The sequence below is a fragment of the Lissotriton vulgaris genome, chromosome 11, assembly GCF_964263255.1.
Source record: "Lissotriton vulgaris chromosome 11, aLisVul1.2, whole genome shotgun sequence".
Taxonomy (NCBI): domain Eukaryota; kingdom Metazoa; phylum Chordata; class Amphibia; order Caudata; family Salamandridae; genus Lissotriton; species Lissotriton vulgaris.
The window spans coordinates 514,236,757-514,259,287 of NC_141699.1; the positions used below are offsets into that span (position 1 = coordinate 514,236,757).

At 44.9% G+C, this 22,531-nt stretch overlaps 1 protein-coding gene across 1 annotated transcript in view; it reads left to right on the top strand.

Moving 5' to 3' along the window:
* The window catches only part of LOC147683095 (disintegrin and metalloproteinase domain-containing protein 9-like), a 2,555,772-nt gene that overhangs the window by 812,580 nt on the left and 1,720,661 nt on the right, over positions 1 to 22,531 (top strand). The window contains exon 7 of the mRNA XM_086942496.1: positions 3,421 to 3,593. Within this exon, the coding sequence (XP_086798622.1) occupies positions 3,421 to 3,593 (173 nt within the window). The remainder of the gene's footprint in view (positions 1 to 3,420; positions 3,594 to 22,531) is intronic.

A 22,531-nucleotide genomic window follows, 5' to 3' on the forward strand; every position in this document is an offset into this window, starting at 1 on the left:
CCATCTTTGTGCAGCTTCGTTTCTAACTGTATGTGCCCAAAGACTTTGGACTTCCGAACTGAGCACATGAGTCCCCTCTACGAAGTAGAAATACGTGGCCTTATGGGGATAAATCCGAACTGACAAGTTGGCGAGACATGTTAAAAGGGAGGACTGTGGAATTTTAGTTTACGAGCTGAACATCATCTGCGCCAGCTTGTCACCCACGTACAACGTGCACGACCGCCATTTTAGGTATCATGGTCTCCCTGTCCACGATCGACCGCCAGCGCGCTCCTCTGACCCTGCAAGCATCCTCCGCGCACCCTGGCTCCCCCTCCCTCCCTCACATAAGCATAGCCCTTCTCCTCCTGCATGACCCTGTCCTTGGGAGTCACACCCGCGCCTGACCGGCACCTCCTCTCCTTCCATGAATACCCCTCTGTTGATAAACCATCCCTCCACGCTTGATTGTCCACGCGGCATGAATACCACTCCTTTGATGACCCCTTCCCCCGAGTCCGACTGTCCACACAGGTCCGAGGCCATCGCCTAAGCCGGGAGATACCATTTACTGCCCCTTATTGTATGAAGTCACTCCTCTTCAAAGGACCCACTATTGATCAGGGCCTCCCCACCCCCTGGGATATGATCAGGCGCACACATCCTAAGAACCGGCGGAACACTCAGCTGCGTGATGACCCCCTCCTCTTATCAGCAGGTTGAGGACCTCTATTGTGGGGGTATGTGGGGGTGGGATTGACACGAGGATTACGGGGATGTCTTTTTCCTTACTTCACAATGTCTTGATTGTAATAAAGAAAGGTCACATGCCATAAACCAGTGTATAAGAGGCCAGGCCTCAGAGAGGCTGTTAGAGCACCTCGAGACTATACCTTGTTGTCTGATCTGATGTGTTCTGCTCCGTCGGAATAAAACTCCTGTTTCCTGCCTTCAGGTCTCCGGCGCCTGCCTCATTACTTGGTAATTTGAATGGTACAAAGGCGGTTAGCGCCGGGCAAATCTTGAAAAAGGTCATCGCCTTACCCTTTTTCCACATGCTCATGGAAGTAAGAATTGGCAGCTGTCAGGAAAAATAATAGACCAAGGAAAATAAATTCTACCAAAATAGTAGTAGTGTACACCAATTACTGTATATGAGTCACAAATGCAAGCCCAAATCCTCACCGCTGACCATCAATGTTTGAACTGGGTTCTCTAGTTGGCAATGGTACACACCTTTGACCAAATAGGGACCCTTGCTTCTAAGTCAGGGAAAGGGGATCACACTACTTGATAACCCCTGCTCACCCCCTTGGTAGCTTGGCAGGAGCTTCTTCTCAATGAGTCGCGCTTCCTGCTCCCAGCGGCACACAGGCTTCAGCAGACAGAGTTCCCAGCAAGGAAATTAAGGGGGAGCTGGTGGTGAAGTCTTTTGTCCCTGAAACTTCAGCAGTAGGCAAGCACAAGTTCAAGCCCTTGGAGAAATTTTCTGCAAGATGATGAAAGTTCTTTGAAAGTTCCTTCTCCTTTCCTTGGCAATAAAGTAATCACTGCAGGCCAACCCAGCAACTAAGCACACTGGCAGAGGGGCAGTCCAAACTCCTGCAGCTTCTTTGGTTCTTCTCCTTGGCAAAGGTTTGTCTTGTTGTTCCAGAAGTTATTTAAAGTCTTGGGGTCTGGGTCCTCATATTTATGCTGCAAAATCATTTGTCTTCTGAAGGCGGAGGGCCCTGTACCTAGTCCAAACCAGTTCTGTGCAGTCCTGGAGCACTTTGTTTACATGTCTCCTTCTTTCCTTTGGCAGCGTGGGTCAGGGTTCTCAGACACACCACAGGAGGTGGAGCCAGCATTGTGGAAGGCAGGCACAGCGCTATCCAGTCCCAGGTGCTACTCCTCCCACCCATCTACATGCAAATAGGTCAATTCAGCCTTGCGCTGACTCACCCTGTCTCCTGGAGCTACCCCAGCCCCTGTCACTCACAAACTAGACATACAATACACACGCTAGCAGAGGCAGGCTGCCTGGTTAGGCAAGAAAATACCTACTTTCTAAAAGTGGTATTTTCAAACACAGAATGTTAAAACCAACTTCACTAAAAGATGTATTTTATCATTCTGAGTTCAGGCATACTAAACTCTAATTTCTACTATGTTCGCTGGGTCAGTTAGGATTATAAAATGTTATAATCGAACTGCCCATTCTGGCATATGGGGACAGGTAGCCTTGCCATAGTGAAAAACTAAATAGGCTGTAATTCACTATCAGGTCATGCCACATACATGCGGGCATGACTTACCTTTTACATACAATGCACCTTGGCTTACCTTAGGGGTGACTAAAATGTAGAAAAGGGAAGGATTAGGGACTGGCAAGTGGGTGTACTTGCCAAGTTGACATGGCAGTCACAGACTGCAAGCAGGCACTGCAATGGCAGACCTGAGACACACTTTAAAAGCTGCTTCTGTGGGTGGCACAAGCAGTGCTGCAAGCCGACCAGCAGCACTTGATTTACAGGCCCTGGGCACACATGGTGCACTGTAATAGGGTCTGACAAGTATATCAAATAAGCAAATCATCGGGTCACTAATCAATACATGAATTTACAATAGGGAGCACTTGCTGCACTCTGGCACTGAATAGCAGTGGCACAGTGCTCAAAGCATCTAAACCAGCAAAACATATAAAAACAGAGGAGGCAATCAGTAAAAAATGGATGGGAGACCCATGCCGATTGTACCAGGTCTAACATTGACAATCTAGTTGAAGACATTGCAAGAGAATTGAGAACAAGGGAGAAAAGAGGTTGGTCAGAACAAGGAGAGGGAGAGTGGAATAATGATAGTTAGGAAGACTGGACAGAAACAAGAGCTGAGGGTCTGGCGGCAGAAGGCGAAAAGAGTGAGTAGAAAAAAAATATCCTGATTAGATATGAGTCTTGAAGGTAAGACAGAGAAAGAGTGAAATAAGACAGAGAAAGAGTGAAAGATATGAAGTGGGGGAAGGCAGATCCTAACAGTACGGTGTGAGGTAGGATGCCAGCCAGAGAAGAAGATTGAAGGCAAACTCAAAACATCTATGCTTAAGGTGCTACTTCACAATAGGACAAGAAAATAAATTACCTTGTGGGGGAAACCCTAATAAATAAAACTGGATTGAGAATTGGTGGCCTATGGGGTTAAAGCCATAATGCAACAGGCATACACTCCACCAGCTTAATTTGTGAATAAGAACAAAGCTGCAGCAGTTCTGTAGGATTGATGTGCTGGAAGTGTACGGAACCATTACATTGCCACTCTTCTTAAATTTCAAAAACATCTTTTGTTGAAGTATGTTAATAATAAAAAGAAAACACTGTATTATTAGAATGCATAGCAATATATGATGTATAAAAAAAATCAAACATCAAATGAATGTTTAATGTGTATCTTTCGTTTTAGAGATTTACTTCCTTAAATATTCGCATATTTATGGTATCATTAGATATCTGGACAGAATCAAATCCAATTGACGTGTCGAATGGAACTATAACTGAGAAATTACACCGGTTTATAATTTACTCAAAAAGAAATGCTGTCAAGCGGAGACCCCATGATATTCCATTGCTGCTTTCGTGAGTATACTCATATTTTTCATGTACTCTTTTAATTTTCATGAATTCGACATGTCTCCTGTACAACGGTGCCTGTATAATATTGTGCAGTATTTTAAAACGTAAGTTTACCCTATTCTCCTAAATGAAATTCGATGACTTGTTACATTTGATATTTTGAAGGTAGCAGGCATAGAGGGTTTTAAGGATATGGTTTCCAAATTGCATTGTATTTTGACATTTTTGCAATGTTACTTGTTATAAGGTATGTTTACATTTTTGCTGAAACACATACCCAATTTGCAACACACAGCCTAACTACTCTTTGACAAACACTTGCCCCACAGCAAAAGATTTTCCACAGAAAATTACCCTTTGCAAGGTTTGCTCTTTAGCTACTTTTCCTGTTCATATTGTATTCATGTAATTATGCAGCATAGTAAAAGATAATATTGATAAAATTGCAAATAAGTCCATTTCAAACAAAATACAATGTCATATATATATATATATATATTTTCTTTTTTTTGCGAGGGGTGAAGGGGGGTTCTGGTTAATAAATTGTACAAAACGGATACCAGTGTGCCGGCCTATTTTTCTTTCTGGAAACCGCATGGAGCCAGGAAACGTGCAGCTATATATATATATATATATATATATATATATATATATATATATATATATATATATATATATATATATATATATATATATATATATATGACATTGTATATATATATATATATATTCACTGAAAAAACCATAGGTTTTAGGCCTTATATAGTTAGGAATTAGCATTTAAAAAACCTTGAAAATTCACTGAAAAAACCATAGGTTTCAGGCCCTATATAGTTAGGAATTAACATATAAAAAAACACTGAAATTGCTCCTATATAGTTAGTTGAACTAACTATATATTTCGCGCATTCGCAATCCACTGCTGATGATGTCACATATTACATCATTCATGACATGGTCAGTGACATCACTGATGACATCACTGATGACATCTCAAATGACATCACTGATGACATCACTGATGACATCTAATTTGACATCAATGATCACACCACTGATGATATACTTCATGTGATAATACAATGCTCCTCCTTACACTCTAATATAACCTCTGTTACACCTAGTGTTAAATACAGAGTATCATTTTTGAAACCATTGACACACAAATACCAGTTACTACATACGCACTCACTGATTCCTACGTCTACACACACATTCACTCATTCAGCCATACAATCACTCGTACATACAGTCACTCATTATTACAACACTATCATATGCACTCATACACCTATGCAGACACTCACACACTGCCACTCATCCATGGAGTTACTCACACACCTAGTCAGTCCTGTAAAGAATCAATCACACTTTGATTTCTTCATCTATACAGTTAAACACAGAACAGCTTACATTTTCACAGATATACTAACACATACTTACTCACTTATACAATCAAATCCTTCATCCATACTCTTATACATCCACTCATTCTTCAATATGTAAAACATATTTAAACTTTACAAAAACACACAGACACTGGATGTCTACCTAGGCGGGCTGTGAGAGCTGTGTGGGATGTGAGAGCTGTGTGGGCTGTGAGGACTGTGTGGGCTGTGAGGTCTCTGTGGGCTGTGAGAGCTGTGAGAGCTGTTTGGGCTGTGAGAGTGTGAGCCATGTGGGCTGTGAGAGCTGTGTGGGCTGTGAGAACTGTATGGGCTGTGTTGGCTGTGTGGGCTGTGAGGGCTGTGTGGGCTGTGAGAGCTGTGTTGGCTGTGAGAGCTGTGTGGGCTGTGAGAGCTGTGTGGGCTGTGAGAGCTGTGTGGGCTGTGAGAGCTGTGTGGGCTGTGAGAGCTGTGTGGGCTGTGAGCTCTGCTTCTTTTGTGCCTCGGTCTACCTAGCACAAGATGGATGCCAACACTTCCTGGTTTGTAGTGTTGACAGCCAATGAGCATGCAACTTTCTCTGGAAGGCATGCTGATTGGCTGCTACTGTCTATCAACACTCCAAAACAGAAACAGTTGGCAGCCATCTTGTGCCTCAGTAGACTAAGGCACAGGAAAGCAGGAAAACAAATGTGTAGAACTCAAAAAGGGGGCAGGGTAGAAGCACCCTGACCCTCTAGGCCTGCTCAGGGGGTCCCACAAGGACCCCCAAGGCCCCTAAAAAGTATTATTTTTTTTTTGAAAAATCGCGGGGTGCTCGCACGGTGCGCGCACGGTGCTCGCACTGTGCGCGCTTATAGATATATAATTGATTTCAACTTGAATTTTCTCAGCAACTACTGGAGGGATTTACACCATTTAAGCAAAAGCGTGATCTGCGAATCAGACTCTACCATTTTGCCAAATTTCTTGTAATTCCGTTCAGCCGTTTGGGCTGTAGCCGTGTCTAAAGGTCCTATGGAAAATTGCATGGGGAAAACTCGTTTTGGGACCCCCCTTTTTTCTCGGCCCCTGCTTCACGAATCCCCCGAAACTTTCAGGGAAGGAGCGGAGCGTAACGCGCCATCTTCTTTGAGAAATTCACATAGATTGATCAACCGGCGCCAAAGTTTTTCCCAATAGAATGTTGCGGATTTCCTATGGAAACTAGGTCCTAACTATATATACCTACTGGCGACCGCCAGTAGGTAATATATATATATATATATATATATATATATATATATATATATATATATATATATATATATATATATATATATATATATATATATATATCTTAAATATAACACATTTGTTTATTCCTTCTAATCATATGTAATGTATTAATGTAATTATGATGTAAATGTGTCTACCTGTCATACAACGTTACTCTTTTGTTCTAATAATTTAGGGCCAGATGTATCAAGGCCTTTGCGACTCGCAAACAGCCTTTTAGCATGATTTGGAATGTATAAAAAAATCGCAATTTAAGGAATCGCAAAAAATTGCGATTCCTTATTTTGCCATAGCATTTAAGGAATCGCAATTTTTACGATTCCTTAAATGCTATGTTTGTAGCAATTTCAATTTGCGAATTCAGGTTAAGAAATCGCAAATTACCACCAACTTGTAGTTGGTGGTAATTTGCGATTTCTTTTAAAAATGCCCTATTTGGCATTTGTAAGGGTGGCATGTGACGCACATACATGCCCATGTACATGTAAATTTCAGGGGTGCAGCAGGGTGTCTTTGAGGCACCCCCGCACCCTTGAAATAATTCTCAAATTGCGATTAGCAAATTGCGAATTCGCAATTTGAGAATTATTGCACTATCATTCCTATGGGCCTCCTGCCCATAGGAATGCATTGGAAATTATTCCTTATTTGCGAATTCGCAAAATACGAATTCGCAAATAAAGAATGTTAAGGAATCGCTAAAAAATAGCGATTTTGTACATACATTCCATTTTGCGAATTCTAAATAGCGATTCGCCAAAAATCGCTATTTAGAATTCGCAAATCGGAATCTTGACACATCTGCCCCCTGGTCACTTAGGTTTGGAATCTATGAAGTGCTATATAAATACAACAACAGTAAATGTCCATATTTTCTTTGGGCAATATCACAGGCATCTGCCACAGTATGGAAATCAACTCCGGATGTCCAAGTACCCACACCGCATCCCCAGGGTATGGCCAACACACCTTATTCTATGAACACCAAACCTTACTTCTCCACCATGGTGTGTACACCCATTTGCCAGTGGTACAGGAAGGAAAAAATTACTTCCTAGCAAGAGAAAAACCAGTAGCACAGAGACTTTAAGCAGGTGCCGGAGCAGTTTGCTGGCCTGTTCTCTCTGACCCCAGGCATCACTGAGTGGTGTGTGCGCCACATTGACACTGGTGACAGCCGACCTGTCAAAAATAAACTGTACAGGTCGCCTGACCACGTCAGAGCCAGCATTAATGCTGAGGTTGCGAAGATGCTGGAGCTGGGGGTAATTGAACCGTCTGAGAGTCCATGGGCCAGTCCAGTGGTACTGGTACCTAAACCTAACCCTCAGGGGGGACCCAGGAGTTAAGGTTATGTGTGGACTACAGAGGTTTGAATGTAGTCACAAAGACTGACGCTCACCCTATACCTAGAGCTGATTAGCTTATTGATAGGTTAGGGGCTGCTAAGTACCTGAGTACTTTTGATTTGACTTCAGATTACTGGCAGATTACCCTCATTGATGGAGCAAAGGAGAGGTCAGCATTCTTCACACCAGAGGGACATTATCAGTTCATGTTAATGCCCTTTGGATTAAAGGTTGGTGAACAGGGTCTTGTCTGGGTTGGAACAGTTCAGTGCAGCTTACCTGTATGATATAGCTGTATACAGTTCTACTTGGGGGGATCACTTAAACCACCTAAGGGAAGTGCTTCAGGCCATGCAGCAGGCAGGCCTGACTATTAAGGCAAGCAAGTGCCAAATATGGCAGAGTTCTGTGGTGTACCTGGGCCACCTGGTAGGTGGGGGCCATGTACAGCCTCTCCAAGCTAAAATCCAAACTATTTTGGATTGGACAGCTCCAGTTACCCAGACTCAGGTCAGGGCATTCCTGGGACTAACAGGGTACTATAGAATGTTTGTTCAAAATTATGGGACCATTGTGGGTCCCCTGACCGAACTGACTTCTAAAAAGAATCCCAAAAAGGTGATTTGGACCCCAGAGGGTCAGAAGGCTTTTGACACTCTGAAAGCTGCTATGTGTTCAGCACCAGTGTTACTGGCCCCTGACTACACAAAATAATTTGTAGTTCAGACTGATGCTTCAGAACAAGGGATTGGGGCAGTTTTGTCACAGCTAAATGAAGGGGGCCTTGATCTGCCAGTTGCCTTTATTAGCAGGTGGCTTCTTCCCAGAGAGCAGAGGTGGAGTGCCATTGAGAGAGAGGCTTTTGCTGTGGTGTGGTCACTGAAAAAGTTGCGTCCGTATTTGTTTGGGACTCACTTTCGTGTTCAAACTGACCACAGGCCTCTCAGGTGGCTCATGCAGATGAGAGGGGAGAATCCCAAGCTGGTAAGGTGGTCCATTTCCCTACAGGGAATGGACTTTATAGTGTAACACAGACCTGGGGTTGCCCATGCCAATGCAGATGACTTTAAAGATTTTTCCACTTAGCCGGTGAGGACTACCAGGGTGTAGGTTAGTAACCCATCACTTTTGTTTTTGCTGACTGGAACTGGTGGTAACTGTCTCTGACTGACCCTGGGCTCTGTTTAACCAGGAGCAGGGCCAGTGCCAAGCTAAAAGGAACACATTAGAATACATCCAACATACACGAGGGTACACTATGGTATGGTGGGGTACCCCTGTAATTGGCATGACCTACCCAGTAAGCCCCTAGTATGTAATAAGGGAGGGGATTTAAACTACCTAGAAGTCTCCACTATCCTGGGGCTTGGCAGTTTAGAGGCCAGCAGATTCTCTGCACCAGCATGTGTGCAGTGCTAAAGCCTGAGGTCAGTTTAAAAGCAGCACTGGTTGCCAGGACAGCTTTTAAACCTTAAATTATGCCCAAACTCAACTTTGGGGGTAGGGGCCCTTAAAAATGAAAAACCTACCATTTGTTTGCATATTAGGGACCCCCAGGTCACCCCTTAGTATCCCAGGGGTGAGGGGTCAGTTATCTATAAGGTACACCCTTATAAAATGAGTTTTATATGCCTGGGTAAAGTGACATTTTACATATCACTCCCCACATTGTATTAAATAGCTGCTCAAATTGACTTTGATGCTAGAATAAGTGGGTATGGAAAACTACAATATTTCTGCAGATTCAGAACCTCTCAAGCCTCCCCTAGTTGCACAGGGGGTGGGGATCCTGTAGAAATTAGGGAAATACTTATAAAATATGGTTTTATAAACCCTGGTGCTAGAAAAGTGGCCCAAGTCATTTTCCCCATTGCAAACCCCATGGCCCATCGGTTAACATAGTAGGAAGTTATTGATTAATAAATATTGATAGGAGAGGATTAGCCGGACCATTCAAAGACTTCCCAGAATGGTGGTAGTAAATCCAACAATATGATGTTGTTGAATTTCTCCTAAAATGTACATACAAGAAGTTATAAGACTTTCTTGTTTGTAAGTCCAAATTCAGCCTTTCAGTGGTCTGCCCTGATTGGTCAGAGTTAAGTGGATTAGACAGGCTGCTTTGAAGAGGTGATAAAGAACCCCTCTGCTGGGAGGGAAGTTTGCTGGTCTATAAGAATGCCAGGCCAGAGGGTGGAGTCGTAAACCATCCTCTTCAAAGGCAGAGGGGAGGCCTGGGTTTCAGTTTCAATCTGACACTCTTGACCCAGAGTCAGGGCTAGGCTTAAGGGAGGTATGTGCAGACGGTAGGGGGAGAGTCCATGGAAGTAAGCCATCCCAGGGGGGGGTGTTTAGCCAGGTCTTACCTCCTTGCTGGAAAATCAGCCATTATGGATTTGGAACAATGGTGCACTTTGGGACAAACTAATGCCACACTCTACAGGACGTGGTCATAACTATGAGGAGTTGCCCTGCTTTCATTGGTCAGAAATAACCAGGTGCTTGACCCAGAGAATTTTGAATACGTATCTGAGTGGCAGAGCCCACCAGATCTGCTGCTTGAAACTGAATGAAGCAAGAAGTGCCCTGCTGATAAGATTTTGCTGTCCAAGGAGCTCTAAGGCCTGACCTATCAAGACTGCACCAAGTGAAACTGCAGTCCTGTGGATTACCTTGCTGCAAAAGGACTCAGTGGACTCCCTGCAAGCTACAGGTTAACAGAGCTCACCTGGACAGCCCCACAACGAATTCAAAGCCTGGAGTACCAGTGGATTTGTAAGGGTTTTGTTCAAGTGGATTGCTGAATTGAAGTTTCACACTTTCAAGGGCCCTCTTGGAGATTCCAAAACCTTGGATTATGTGTTGGATACTTTAGGACCCGCAAGCAGAAATCCAGGTAGGTGTTCTAACTGGACCCCTCTTGCTGAAGAAGGTCCACCACAGTGGTGAGAAAATTCTTCAGAGCAATTTATAAAGGTGTGTCCCTGACAGAGAAAACGAAATGACTAAAAGGGGCACTGTTGGGTTCTAAGCCCTAGAAAGTGACTAATCTTTAAAAATTCATATCTCTGGTTCCCTACAGTGATTTTTTTTGTTTTGGTGTCATTTAAAAGATAAAAATATTACCTATTTTTATAAATTGGTGTGGGATTTGTATTTTGTGTTGTGTCTAGATTTTTTACTGAAATTGTGTTTTTAAATGCTTTACATACCTGTCTTTGAAGTTAAGCCTGTCTGCTCGCAGCCACGTTACCAAGGGTTGAGCATAGGAATAATTTTCTAAGACCTATGCTGGGTCCCATCATGTGTTAGCGGCCTTATTGCCAGTGGCAGACCTACATTTGCCCCTACCAATAACCAACCTTCCAACACTAAGGTACTACAAAAGTTAAAGTAGTATACTTTCTCTATAACTAATGAGTGATAATATTTGTAAAACGTATTATGCGAGTGGCTGTGTGACTGTGTGTATCCATGTGTGAGTGGGTGTCTCAGTGGCTATATGGGTGTATAACTAGTTGTGTGAGTAGTTGTGTGGATGAGTGAGTGGCTGTGTGAGTGACTGTATTGGTGAGTGGGTGTGTCAATTGGCTATATGGGCGAGTAAATGGCTGTTTGAGTGGTTGATGGCTATGTTAGTTGGTGTGTGAGAAGCTGTATGGGTGAGTGAGTGGATATGTGAGTGTTTCTGTATGGATATGTGAATGGGTATGTAAGTGGCTGTATGGCTGAGTGAGTGGCTGTGTTGAGATGCTGTATGGGTGAGTGAGGGAAAGTATGAGAGGCTGTATAGGTCAATAAGTGGGTGTATGAGTAGCTGTAAGGGTGAGTTTGTAGCTCGGTTAGTGGCTGTATTGGTAAGTGACTGGTTGTAGGAGTAATTTTATGGGTGAGTGAGTGGTTGTGAGTGAGTTGTTGTCTGAGTGGCTCAATGGATGAATGAGTGGTTGTGTGAGCACTTGTATGGGTCTGTGATGGGTATGTGAGTGGTTGTGTGGGTATGTGAGAGGTAGTTTTGGTGTATGAGTGGGTGTGTCACTGCGTCTGTGGATGATGTCATGAGTGATGTCATTTGAGATGTCATGAATGATGTCACTGACCATGTCAAATCAAATCAAGCTTTATTTGGTACATTAAAAATGCCCTGATTCCAGAGCCCCGAAAGTGCTTGTTAAACATGTGGGAACCCAATGACCTCACGTGCCTGGCGCAAACTTGGGCTACACTGGGACTCATGGTGGCAAAGCGCAATATAGCGCAGAAATGGGGAGCCGAGGATTTGCCTTCACTAACGGCCTGGTGTAAGGATATAGATCTAGCCATGATGGCCGAAAGGACGGTCTGCATAAACCGGGGTTGTCCTAAAAAATGGACCAAAATATGGGAAGCATGGAACGTTTATCGGGGGAACATATGTGAGCCTATACCTGACCATGCAGAAGACAGTTCTGACGATGACCTGTGAGCCATGTGGGGGAGAGGTGTTAAATCTAATGTCTAAGGTCTTTATTGCAGCCGGCCGGGCTATTGTACGACTTATTGCTGATTTTTCAAAGCGAGTGTGTACGTTGAATGCAACAGCTCATACTTTATATTTTGATTTACTTGCCAATGTTGTAAATGCAAATAATAAAAACAGATTAAAAAAAATGTCCATAAAAGCATATTAAAGAAAAAAACATAAAAAATACGTGATACTTCAAAGTACATTGATATTTGTTAGATCTGGGGGTCTCTAGTTGGCAATGGTATTCACCTTTGTCCAAATAGGGACCCTTACTTCTAAGTCAGGATAAGGGGATTACACTCCTTAATAACCCCTGCTCACCCCCTTGGTAGTTTGGCACGAGCAGACAGGCTTAACTCAGAGGCAGTGTGTTAAGCATTTGTGAATATACACAGTAATACAGTGAAAACACTACAGATGGACACAACACAGGTTTTATAAAAATAAGTATGCTTTATATAGACTTACACACAAGACCACAAACGACAAAAATCCACAATACTACACTTAAGATTACTTAAAAGATGACTCAAGTTGCTTAGTTCAAGTTGTTGGTAAATGCGACAATATTCTCAACAAAGTACCTGGATGCGTAACGCAAAGTGAACAAAAGGTTTGCAAAAGGGGAGATGCGTCATTTCCGTGAACCGAGGGAACGGTTGCGTCCTTCCTCAATGCTTGCGCAGAGTAGGGGACTCGTCGTGAGCCTTACCAGTGCGGAGGTGATGCGTAGATTCTCGGCCTGCGGGCCCATTGCGGTGCGCAAGTTGGCGCCTTGATGCGCTGCGATGATCCGGTTGCGATGCGAGAAGATGGCGCCCTTGATGCGGTGATGCGATGATGCCCTGGCAGCCTTGGGACGACTCAGTACTCTGGAGCCATGGCAGGTCCTGAGACACACTTCGCCGGTGATGCGATGGCGACTCTCTCGATGGCATCACGCTTCTCCGGTGATGCGACAGCAGGCAGCTTCGATGAACACATGCTTCCAGGGAGATGCGGCAAAGGCTCGCTTCTCCGGCCTTTGCGATGATTTCAGCTGCGGCGGCGACGCGCTTCTTCTCGATGTGTCGCGCTTCCAGCTCCCTGCGGCACGCAAGTGACTGGAGTCAGAATTCCCAGCAAGGAATTTCAGGAGGGAGCTGGAGGTGAAGTCTTTTGTCCCTGAGACTTTAGCAGGAGGCAAGCAGAGTTCAAGCCCTTGGAGAATATTCTGTAGATGAAAGTCCTTACAAAGTTCCTTCTCCTTTCCCTTGGCAATGAAGCAACCACTGCAGGCCAACCCAGCAAATAGCACGCTGGCAGAGGGGCAGTCCAAACTCCTGCAGCTTCCTTGGTTCTTCTCCTTGGCAGAAAGGTTTCTTGTCCAGAAGTGATCTCATTTCTTGGGCTGAGGGTCCCAATATTTATACCCCAAAATCCCTAGTTCTCTGAAGGCAGAGAGGCCTCTGCCTAGTTCAAACCAGTTCCTGAGCACTTTGTTTACATGACTCTCTTCTTCCTTTCACTGTGCAGGGCAGAGACATCAGCCGCCACACAGGAGGTGGAGCCAGCTCAGGGGAGGGAAGATACAGCTCTGGAGCACTCTGTTGACATGATTCCTCCTCTCCTTTTACTGTGCAGGGCAGAGACATCATACAAGCCACAGGGGGTGGAGCCAGCATTGTAGAGGGAAGGCCCAGCCCTATTCAGGTCCCAGGTGCAACTCCTCCCTCCCATCTAGATGCAGATTTCTCTATTCACTGCCGGGCTGCCCCAGCCTGTCTCCTGGAATCCCCCAGCCCTGTCACTCACAAACCCAGAAAAAAAAATACACAACCCAGCAGAGGCAGGCTCAAATGGTTAGGCAAGCAAATACCTACTTGTTCTGACCAGGTTTTTGTTCCCTTTTTGAGTGAAGGTGACTTTAGCCTACTATCATTCTAATAGAGGGATTAGAGCCTTAGATCCGACCTATTTACAAGATGCTTGACATAATTCCCTATTCTTTTCTCTATTCTAGGGCCTATAAGCTTATGTTAGGGGATAGATTCCTTAGTATTGGTATTATTCCGTCCTCTTATAAGGTTACTAGTATATTCCTGATAGAGTTATTCATCTTTATGCTTACTTCGGGCCTTGTAGGCCTCGAACGGGAGAGACTCCATCTTTCTTTCTGCCTCGGCTGCTTGAGATGCTTTTAGGTCAAATGTGATGTTTTAGTCATAAGGTGTTGTTCGCTTGGAGAGAACCGGCTCAGGCTGGCCCTTATCGAAAGACTGTATTTTTCTTCGTGTCGAAGACATAACATAAGGCCGACCGGCTGAGAACGTGTCCTTGGCACGGGGTGGTACAAGAATTTGGTGGGCGGCAGGTTACTGGCTGGAAATTTCCATGCTTGAACAAGGTCCTATATTAGCGAAAGTACAAAGAGGAGGACAGTTCATTCAGTCAGTTAGTAGACGGCAGCTAGTCGTTAGCATTATTGCAGTTAATCAACTTTAAGCAGACAGTCGCCATTTTGAAGTCCGAAAAGACCGAAGGCTGATAATCTCTCAGAACGATTGAAGTTACTTTAGTTGGAGCAGCTGGTGAGCTTTGATACTGAGATCAGAGCGTGCAGAGTGAAGAAATTAGCAGAGCGAATGAATACTAGAGCGGCAGTAACTGATTTATAAGATCGAAGTCGGAAGGTGAAGATAGTCCGTGATCGAGAGGAGAAAGGAGTAGTGCAGAACGGCGAGAGTGAGACAGACGAAACAGAGAACAAGAGGGAGGTTCCAGTGACTTGGAGGGGAGCAGAGGAGACAGAGCATAGCGGTGCAGACGTGTATCCGTGACTGCAGGGGTGATCCTAAGATGAGCCAAGGCACAGACGAGAAGGGAACCCAGATGACAACTGAGTCCAGACTTCGTACTCATAAGGTGACGTTGACCCTTTCTTATTACCGTGCACACACATATTCTAATTCTTTCCTTTGCTTTTCAGGCTGTATGTTATATTGCAGTATTATTTTGTTGTTATAATTTGCTATTGTGTAATAAAGGGACCCCAGTTCTTAGTGAACCACTGTGCAACTGTTATTTTTTGTAGTAAGATTAACCTTTCTTCTAAGGTCGTGGACCAGGGTCAGCGGACTCGATAATTCTCGCCTCAGTGCTTACTCTAACCAGGGATCACACTCGGCAACTCTGGGCATTAGCTTGCCTCATCTCTACAACGGCCCCCCACATTCGCCAGGGATGCCTGGTTTCACCTTGGAGATACCCAGTAGGGACCATCTCACAGGGATAGCCAGGACGGGTTCCCAAGCGGTCTACAGCGCCATGACGCCTCAGGGCAGCAGTGCGCTTTACAAGACCATATACATACATACATTCTAGTCAGATGCTGTTATGTGGACGGATGCGTTTCCCGTCCGGGTAAGTGGTAACTGAGCAAGGGAGCAGGGAGCGCCTAAATCAGAGAATAACCTTTGCATACCGTGATTTGGCCATTCTTGTGTGAGAGGATTGAACTGTCTATCTATCACATAATCTATAATATTATATTCCCAGTGGTATATAGTGACACTTCCCAACAGAGAGAGAGAGTTGAAGGTATCAATAGGACAGTAATCGCCGTTGTGTAGCGGCATTATTGAGAGCACCGGGGGGATACGGTGTGTATCGTCACCTGATTGTGATGGCAGCGTGAGCACCGGGAGGATATGGTGTGTATACCTACAGGATTGTGGCTTGTGAGAGAGAGAGAGAGAGAGAGAGAGCACCTGGAGGATACGGTGTGTATACCCACAGGATTGTGGCTTGTGTGTGAACACTGATTGTGGTCAGTGTGTACTGGTAAGTAATCAGAACTGCCCCCTTCACTATGAGGAGGAGGGTAGCGTAGTCTGGGCCTGAGTTGCCGCGAGACTATAAGGTATGAGTGCGGTGTAGAGTATGGAATTCCGTAGCAATTAGTGATTGTTTCTAGTAATCCCTATGGATTTGTTGGTGTTTTGGATGATCTAAGCTTGTATATTGCTAATTCCCCATCCCCAGGTAGGTACCCAGGTACCATGGTAAGTAGGTCCTGAGGAGGGAGGTGGTTACGTTTCGGCCGGTTGGTGGTGTCTTGGTGAGCTAATTCTATCTGGTCCGAAAATCCGGTCGTTACACTACTTTCTAAAAGTGGTATTTGCAAACACAGAATATTAAAATAAACTTTACTAAAAGATGTATTTTATTCATCAGAGAATGTCCTACCTTATACTTACTATGCACCCTGCCCTTGGGCCTACCATAGGGGTAATTAGGTATCAAGAAGTAAGGAGTAGAGAGCGATTACTATTCTATGGAGAACCGAAGGTCCAGTCACGACGTGCCCTAGAACTACGTCTATGCAAAGAATTGTCGTGCTGTTCCTAACAAAAGAACGGATTGGTACAGTCAGTGATGTGAATGGATTATGGGAGGGTGGTTAGAAGTTCACCCTGGGAATCCATATTGTTAGATTTAATGCCCTCACACACCCTTTCAGGTGTCATGCTTCATCATTTGGGCTTGCTCCTCGTTGGGTCGGCGGTGCAATACCCAACCGGCGACACCTCAAAGAGGGGCTCTTTGGCGGAGATCTTTTTCCAACTGCCGTATAGATGAAGTGTGGTATGGGGCCAGATGTAGGTGGTAGACGTGGGTATTGTGGGTTAAAATAAAGCTAGTGGTACCAAGAGTACTTTAATTCGGAGTGCCACTGCTTTGGTTTAAAAATGATTACTTTGGAGGAGAGTAAAGGAAAATAATGTTTCCAACTCTGATCCAGAGGTTGTTGTAGTCAGGTCAACATGTTTCACGCTATAAAGAGAATATCAAGCGATTCTTCAGGACCACGTTTGACTATGTTAGCAGGTATCTAAGTGTGAGGAAAACTGTCTACTCTAATTTATATATGGTGTGGTGTAGCTATGCTCCTATGGCTACCACAGAATATGTATTTCAGGGAGGATAACACTATTATATTACCCTTCTTGCGTTGCGATTGTCAATACCTAGTATTAAAAACAAATAAACAACAACAGTGTCCAGCGGGTAAAGCTTCAGGGAGATCTTCCACCATAAGGTTGGTAGTATCCTGAGCTGCACGTATCACACCTACCCATCGCCGCTGGAACCAAAAGGGTGTCTAATATGAACCAAAGGGAAGGTTTAGGGACTGGCAAGTGGGTGCACTTGGCCAAGTCGACATGGCAGTGCTAGACTGCACATAGGCCTTGCAATGGCAGGCCTGAGACTATCTTTACAAGCTGCTTCTGTGGGTGGCACAACCAGTGCTGCAAGCCCACCAGCAGAATTTGATTTACAAGCCCTGGGCACACATGGCGCACTGTACTAGGGGCTGACAGATAAATCAAATAACCCAATCATGGAATAACCAATTAGTACATAGATTTAACATAGGGAGCACTTGCACGGTGGCACTGATTATCAGTGGCACAGTGCCCAAAGTATAAATCCAGCAAAAACATATCAAAACAGAGGAGGCAATCCGTCAAAAATGGAAGGGAGTCTCACGCCAATGATGCCAGTTCTAACTAGTCAATTGTTTAGGCCCTTGTATGCTCATGACAAGCTGAGCTCATCATGGCATACAGTCGCGCTGTGCTCATATCAAGGATTCCCTGTCTCCTGCTGCGCAACGTGGTAATACCGCGCAGGACGGCAGTGAAGCCCGGAATCAGCAGGCGGATCAGGAACTACCAGTACCAGCATGCCTAGCGCGACCAGCGCGCGTACCAGAAACATCTATTTAAAGTGCACAGGAGCAAGGGACGGCGTCGGATATTGAGATCCTTGCCGGCCTCCTTGTTTACTGCAGAAACCTTGCTGATTATAGAAGCCGGACCCGTGTTGTTTTCGTGGAAGACACCTGACCTGATTGTCAGAGGCATCAGTTCCGCGACGGAGGTAAGGCAGAGCGGCTGCTCATTTTACCGTCATACTTGAGGAGTCTTGGTTGAGTGTTGGTTTTTACGCTCCCAGGACAGGATTGGGCAGAGACGCACACCACGGAGATGTTTGCCGCGTCTCTGCTTGGGTTTTGATTCCGGTGTATCCGGGAGGAACCGGTGGGTGTAGGTGCCGTAACATCACCAGTGCGCTACACCGGAAATACAAGTGGAGATTATTTAACCGTGTGTAATAAAGCTGAAGGTGGAGCGGCTGCTCCCTTTCTCGCTCACAGGACCTTACGGTAGAGTGCCCGGCTGGGCATTCCCGAGTGCGTTCAAACACAGCGCAAAAGGCCGTCTCAACTGGCGCTCCCACACAGTGAACCAAGCCAACCCCATTAGCCTTATTCGAACTGCATTGTCGGTCGTTGCTCTGCACAGTGCCCTCCGCTGGGCAATACCGGGACCGGTATTCATGCGGAGGACGGTTGGACCTAAGCCCTGCTGAAGGACCTGGGCGGCTAATGGGTATCGTTATACTTTATTGTTTATTTCTAGGTTAACCATTGGTTGTGGGGGAATTCCGCACAACAGCGAGACAATAGGTCACTATTTTCTTTGTCCAAATCACTGGATACATTAAACGATTGCTGGGAAGCAAACCTAAGCATTGTTGTTGTGTGGCTATTTTTGTCTCCCCGATCCTGAGATCTTTAGGAAGATTACAGCTCATGACGAGCTCAGCTCATCATGAGACCCCCCCAAGGGGGAAGCGCTGGCGCTCCTCCCATGGGTGCGCGATCCTAAATTTTTTTACGGGGAAGGCAGGGGAAGACCTTCCCCTGCCTCCTCATTGATGTCATTGGGGTTCCCTTTGTTTACCGGTGCGCAGGGAAGCCATGTGCTTTCTGCACGCTGGTGGAGAAAGCGGTGAGTTTTGGGGCTGGGAGGGGGGATTTCAAAGAAAGAGGCATCGGGGAAAAGGAAAAGGTTTTCCTTTCCCTCAATGCCTCTTTTGAGCATTCCGGCTGCACGATCTTGCGATCCTGCTGCAAGAATGCCCACTAGACGCAGGGATTTTTTTTTCTTTTTACTTTTGGTAATGTTTGTTAGTTCGGGGAGTGGCCCCTTGGGCAAGGGTCGCTCCCCATTGTGTGGTATTGTGAATCGTGTTGTCAGCCACAGGTCGGGGGCAGAATTTTAATTAATTTAAGCACAAAATCTGCGCACATTCGGCCATTGTTCTGGGGAGTGGCCCTTTGGCCCAAGGGTCGCTCCCCTTTTGGGGGCAATGTAGATTGCTTTGTCTGCCCCCCTTTGGGGGGGCAGAATTTAATTTTTTTAATAAATTGTGCCAATGTGCTGGGAAGTGGCCCCTTGGGCAAGGGTCACTTCCCTTTTGGGGGCATTCATTTTGGCTTTGTCTGTCCCCTTTGGGGGGAAGGGACAGATTTAATTACTCTTCCTTCAGCATGCTTTAGCTCACTCCACCGCCCCAGTTTAGGCATGACCATATGCAAATGAGTGTGACCCTTTGCCTCATGGGAACAGTCCTGCTAAGCCATGTTTTCCCTAGCCCGGAAACAACCATCCTGGGACCGGTTTCTGGCTAATCAGGAGTCATCAGCCAGGTTAGCTTGAGTCCAGTGGCAAAGGGACCCATCTCTGGGCGTACCCTACCAACTTAGGGCAATCAAAGCGCACTGGGTCACACTGATTTGCATATGGCCATGTCTGAACTGGGGTGGTGGAGTGAGCTAAAGAATGGTGATGGATTAAACTCGGATCAGTTGACGGGAGGGTGAGTTAGATTTGCTGAAGTGCTCTGTCCATCATCCCTTTTGATATCACCCTGAGGGGCAGTTTGGCATATTTTTGTTTTTGTAGGGTCAGTAGCCCACCAAGGTTTTGTTTTATGGTGGAGAGCCGCCCCTTTGATATGGGTTACTCCCCTTTATGGGAGGATGTTTGTGACCATTTCTGTCCTCTTTGGGTGGCAGAGTAGCAGTATGTTTTTAGGCCCATCTGCCCCCAAGGGGGGCAGAAGCCACTAGACACCAGAGTTTTTTTCATTTTTGTTTTGGGGGGTGGCCTCAAGGGCAAGGGTTGCTCCTCTTTTACGGGGGTGAATATTTAATTTATACTCTTAGGCCCACCTACCCCTCAGCTTGGATCGTGGTTTGGGTCATTGTTTGCATATGTGATTGTAATGTTTTTTTTCTCCTTTTGTATTCTAGTATAAAGCGTTTGATTCGTGTTTGTGGTTTCGACAGTGGTTGTTCTGCAGCTTTGCGTACTTGCAGTTTTTTGGTAAGTAAAACATTTATGTTGTTTTTGCTCCAAATGAGTAATATTGTAATCTAGGAATTAATTTTTTTGTAAGTGGTCTCATGCTGACAGCATGTTTAGTTGGTGTTTTGAGCAAGACATTCTTTTCGATGTGTTTTGCATTGTCTTATGTGTAATTTTCTTTTCTCTTTCTTTTTTAGTGGGATATTGTTGATCCATACTGTGTCTGAGCAGAGTACATGGTGGTGAGTTTAGCTGCTTCTGGCAAGTGAGTGGTATCGTTTTGGAGTGTATAGGTATTTTTGATGGATGTATGACATTACAAAGCATACTTTTACCACGCCTACCTTTACAACACAATTTTTACACCGCAACATCCATTACAACGCATACCATTACAACGCATGGCATTACAGCGAATTCTTTGAAACTACCTTTACAACGCATTCCACTACGACGCATACTGCCTTTAAAACGCATACCATTACAACGCATAACATTACATTGCATGTAAGGTAAATGTTGGATAGTGTAGGGGTTAAAATTACTATTCTAACTCCAGGGGGTGCAACAGTAGGGTAAGTGTTGGATAGTGTAGGGGTTAAAACTACTATTCTACCTACAGGGGGTGCAACAGTAGGGTAAGTGTTGGATAGTGTAGGGGTAAAAATTAATATTCTAACTCCAGGGGGTGCAACAGTAGGGTAAGTGTTGGATAGTGTAAGGGTACTATGTGTTGTAATGCTATGCGTTGTAATGTTATCCGTTGTAATGACTGCGTTGTAATGGCATGCGTTGTAGTGGTGTGCGTTGTAGTGTTATGCGTTGTAGTGTTATGCGTTGTAATGGTTGCGTTGTAAATGCATGCGTTGTAATGGATGTTGCGTTGTAAAAGTTTCGTTGTAATGGTAGTGCGGTGTAAAAGTTGCGTTGTAAAGGTTGTTTCCCATTTTTGATAAAGGTGAATTTTTTTCATTACTTATTTTACATAGTGTTTGTTGTTGTTGACTTGTGTGACAAGTTACCTTTATTAGTAATCATTATGGCTAGCCGTAGAATGACTGCTCAGCAGGTGGTTGGTATGCTTCTTGAATCTTCCTCTGAGCCGGATTATGAGACTGACAGTGCGTCTGAGGGAGAGGAGGGAGGGGAAGATTCTGGCAGTGAGTTTTCTTTCCACATGGAATCATGGGATGATGAAGGTTTTCTCAGTGCAGATGAAGTGCCTGTTTTAGAGGAGGATACAGATGTGCTGATGGTGCAAAAGGCATCTGGATTGCAGCCTGAGGCTGCTAGGCTTCCTACTGGAAGTGCTGGACTCTGGGTTGATCCAAACATGGTGCAGCCGGTGTTGCCTGCCTTTAGCAGTGATGCAGGGTGCTGAGTGAATTTTTTTTGCCTATACAGTATTTTCAGTTATTTATGGATTATGTATTTTTGAATGGGATTGTTGAGCAGACTAATTTGTATGCTGAACATTTTTTGAGGGACAACAGTGACAAACTTAGGCCCCACTCTAGAGCTACCCGGTGGACTCCCACAAATCTGGAAAGCTGAAGAAGTTTTGGGGTTTGAATTAGTGATGGGTTTGCTAAGGAAGCCGAACCTGGATTCATATTGGTCTTCCGGTCCCTTGATGGCAACAGCCATGCTTCCTGCAGTTATGACTTGTGATCGGTATTTACTTTTGCTACGCATGCTGCATTTTGTGGATAATTCTTTGGCATTGCCACGTAGTCACCCTGACTGTGACCGTCTTTTTAAGATTCAGCCTGTTCTTGATCACTTTGTTGATCGAGTTTCAGAGATCTACATTCCAGGGAAAGAAATATCTATCGATGAGTCTGTGGTTTTGTTCAAGGGCCGCTTGGTTTTTAGGCAGTACATCCATTGCAAGAGGCCGCAATGGAATTAAGCTGTATATGTTGTCTGAGAGTAAGACAGGATAGGTTTTTAATTTTCGTGTGTACACTGTTAGTGATTCCACCATTGAGCCCCCTGGTTGTCCGTCAACTTTTGGAGTTTCAGAGAAAATTGTGCACTGCTGTGCAATTGTTTAAAGTGGACACTTTTGCATGTGGCACAATCCGCTCTAACCGCAAAGGTTATCCGAAAGAGCTTGTTTGCAAAAAACTTCAGAGGGGTCAGTGCAGTTCCTTCCGTAGTGAAGAACTACGAGCTGTGAAATTTGTGGACAGGAGGGATGTGTACATGCTGACTACCA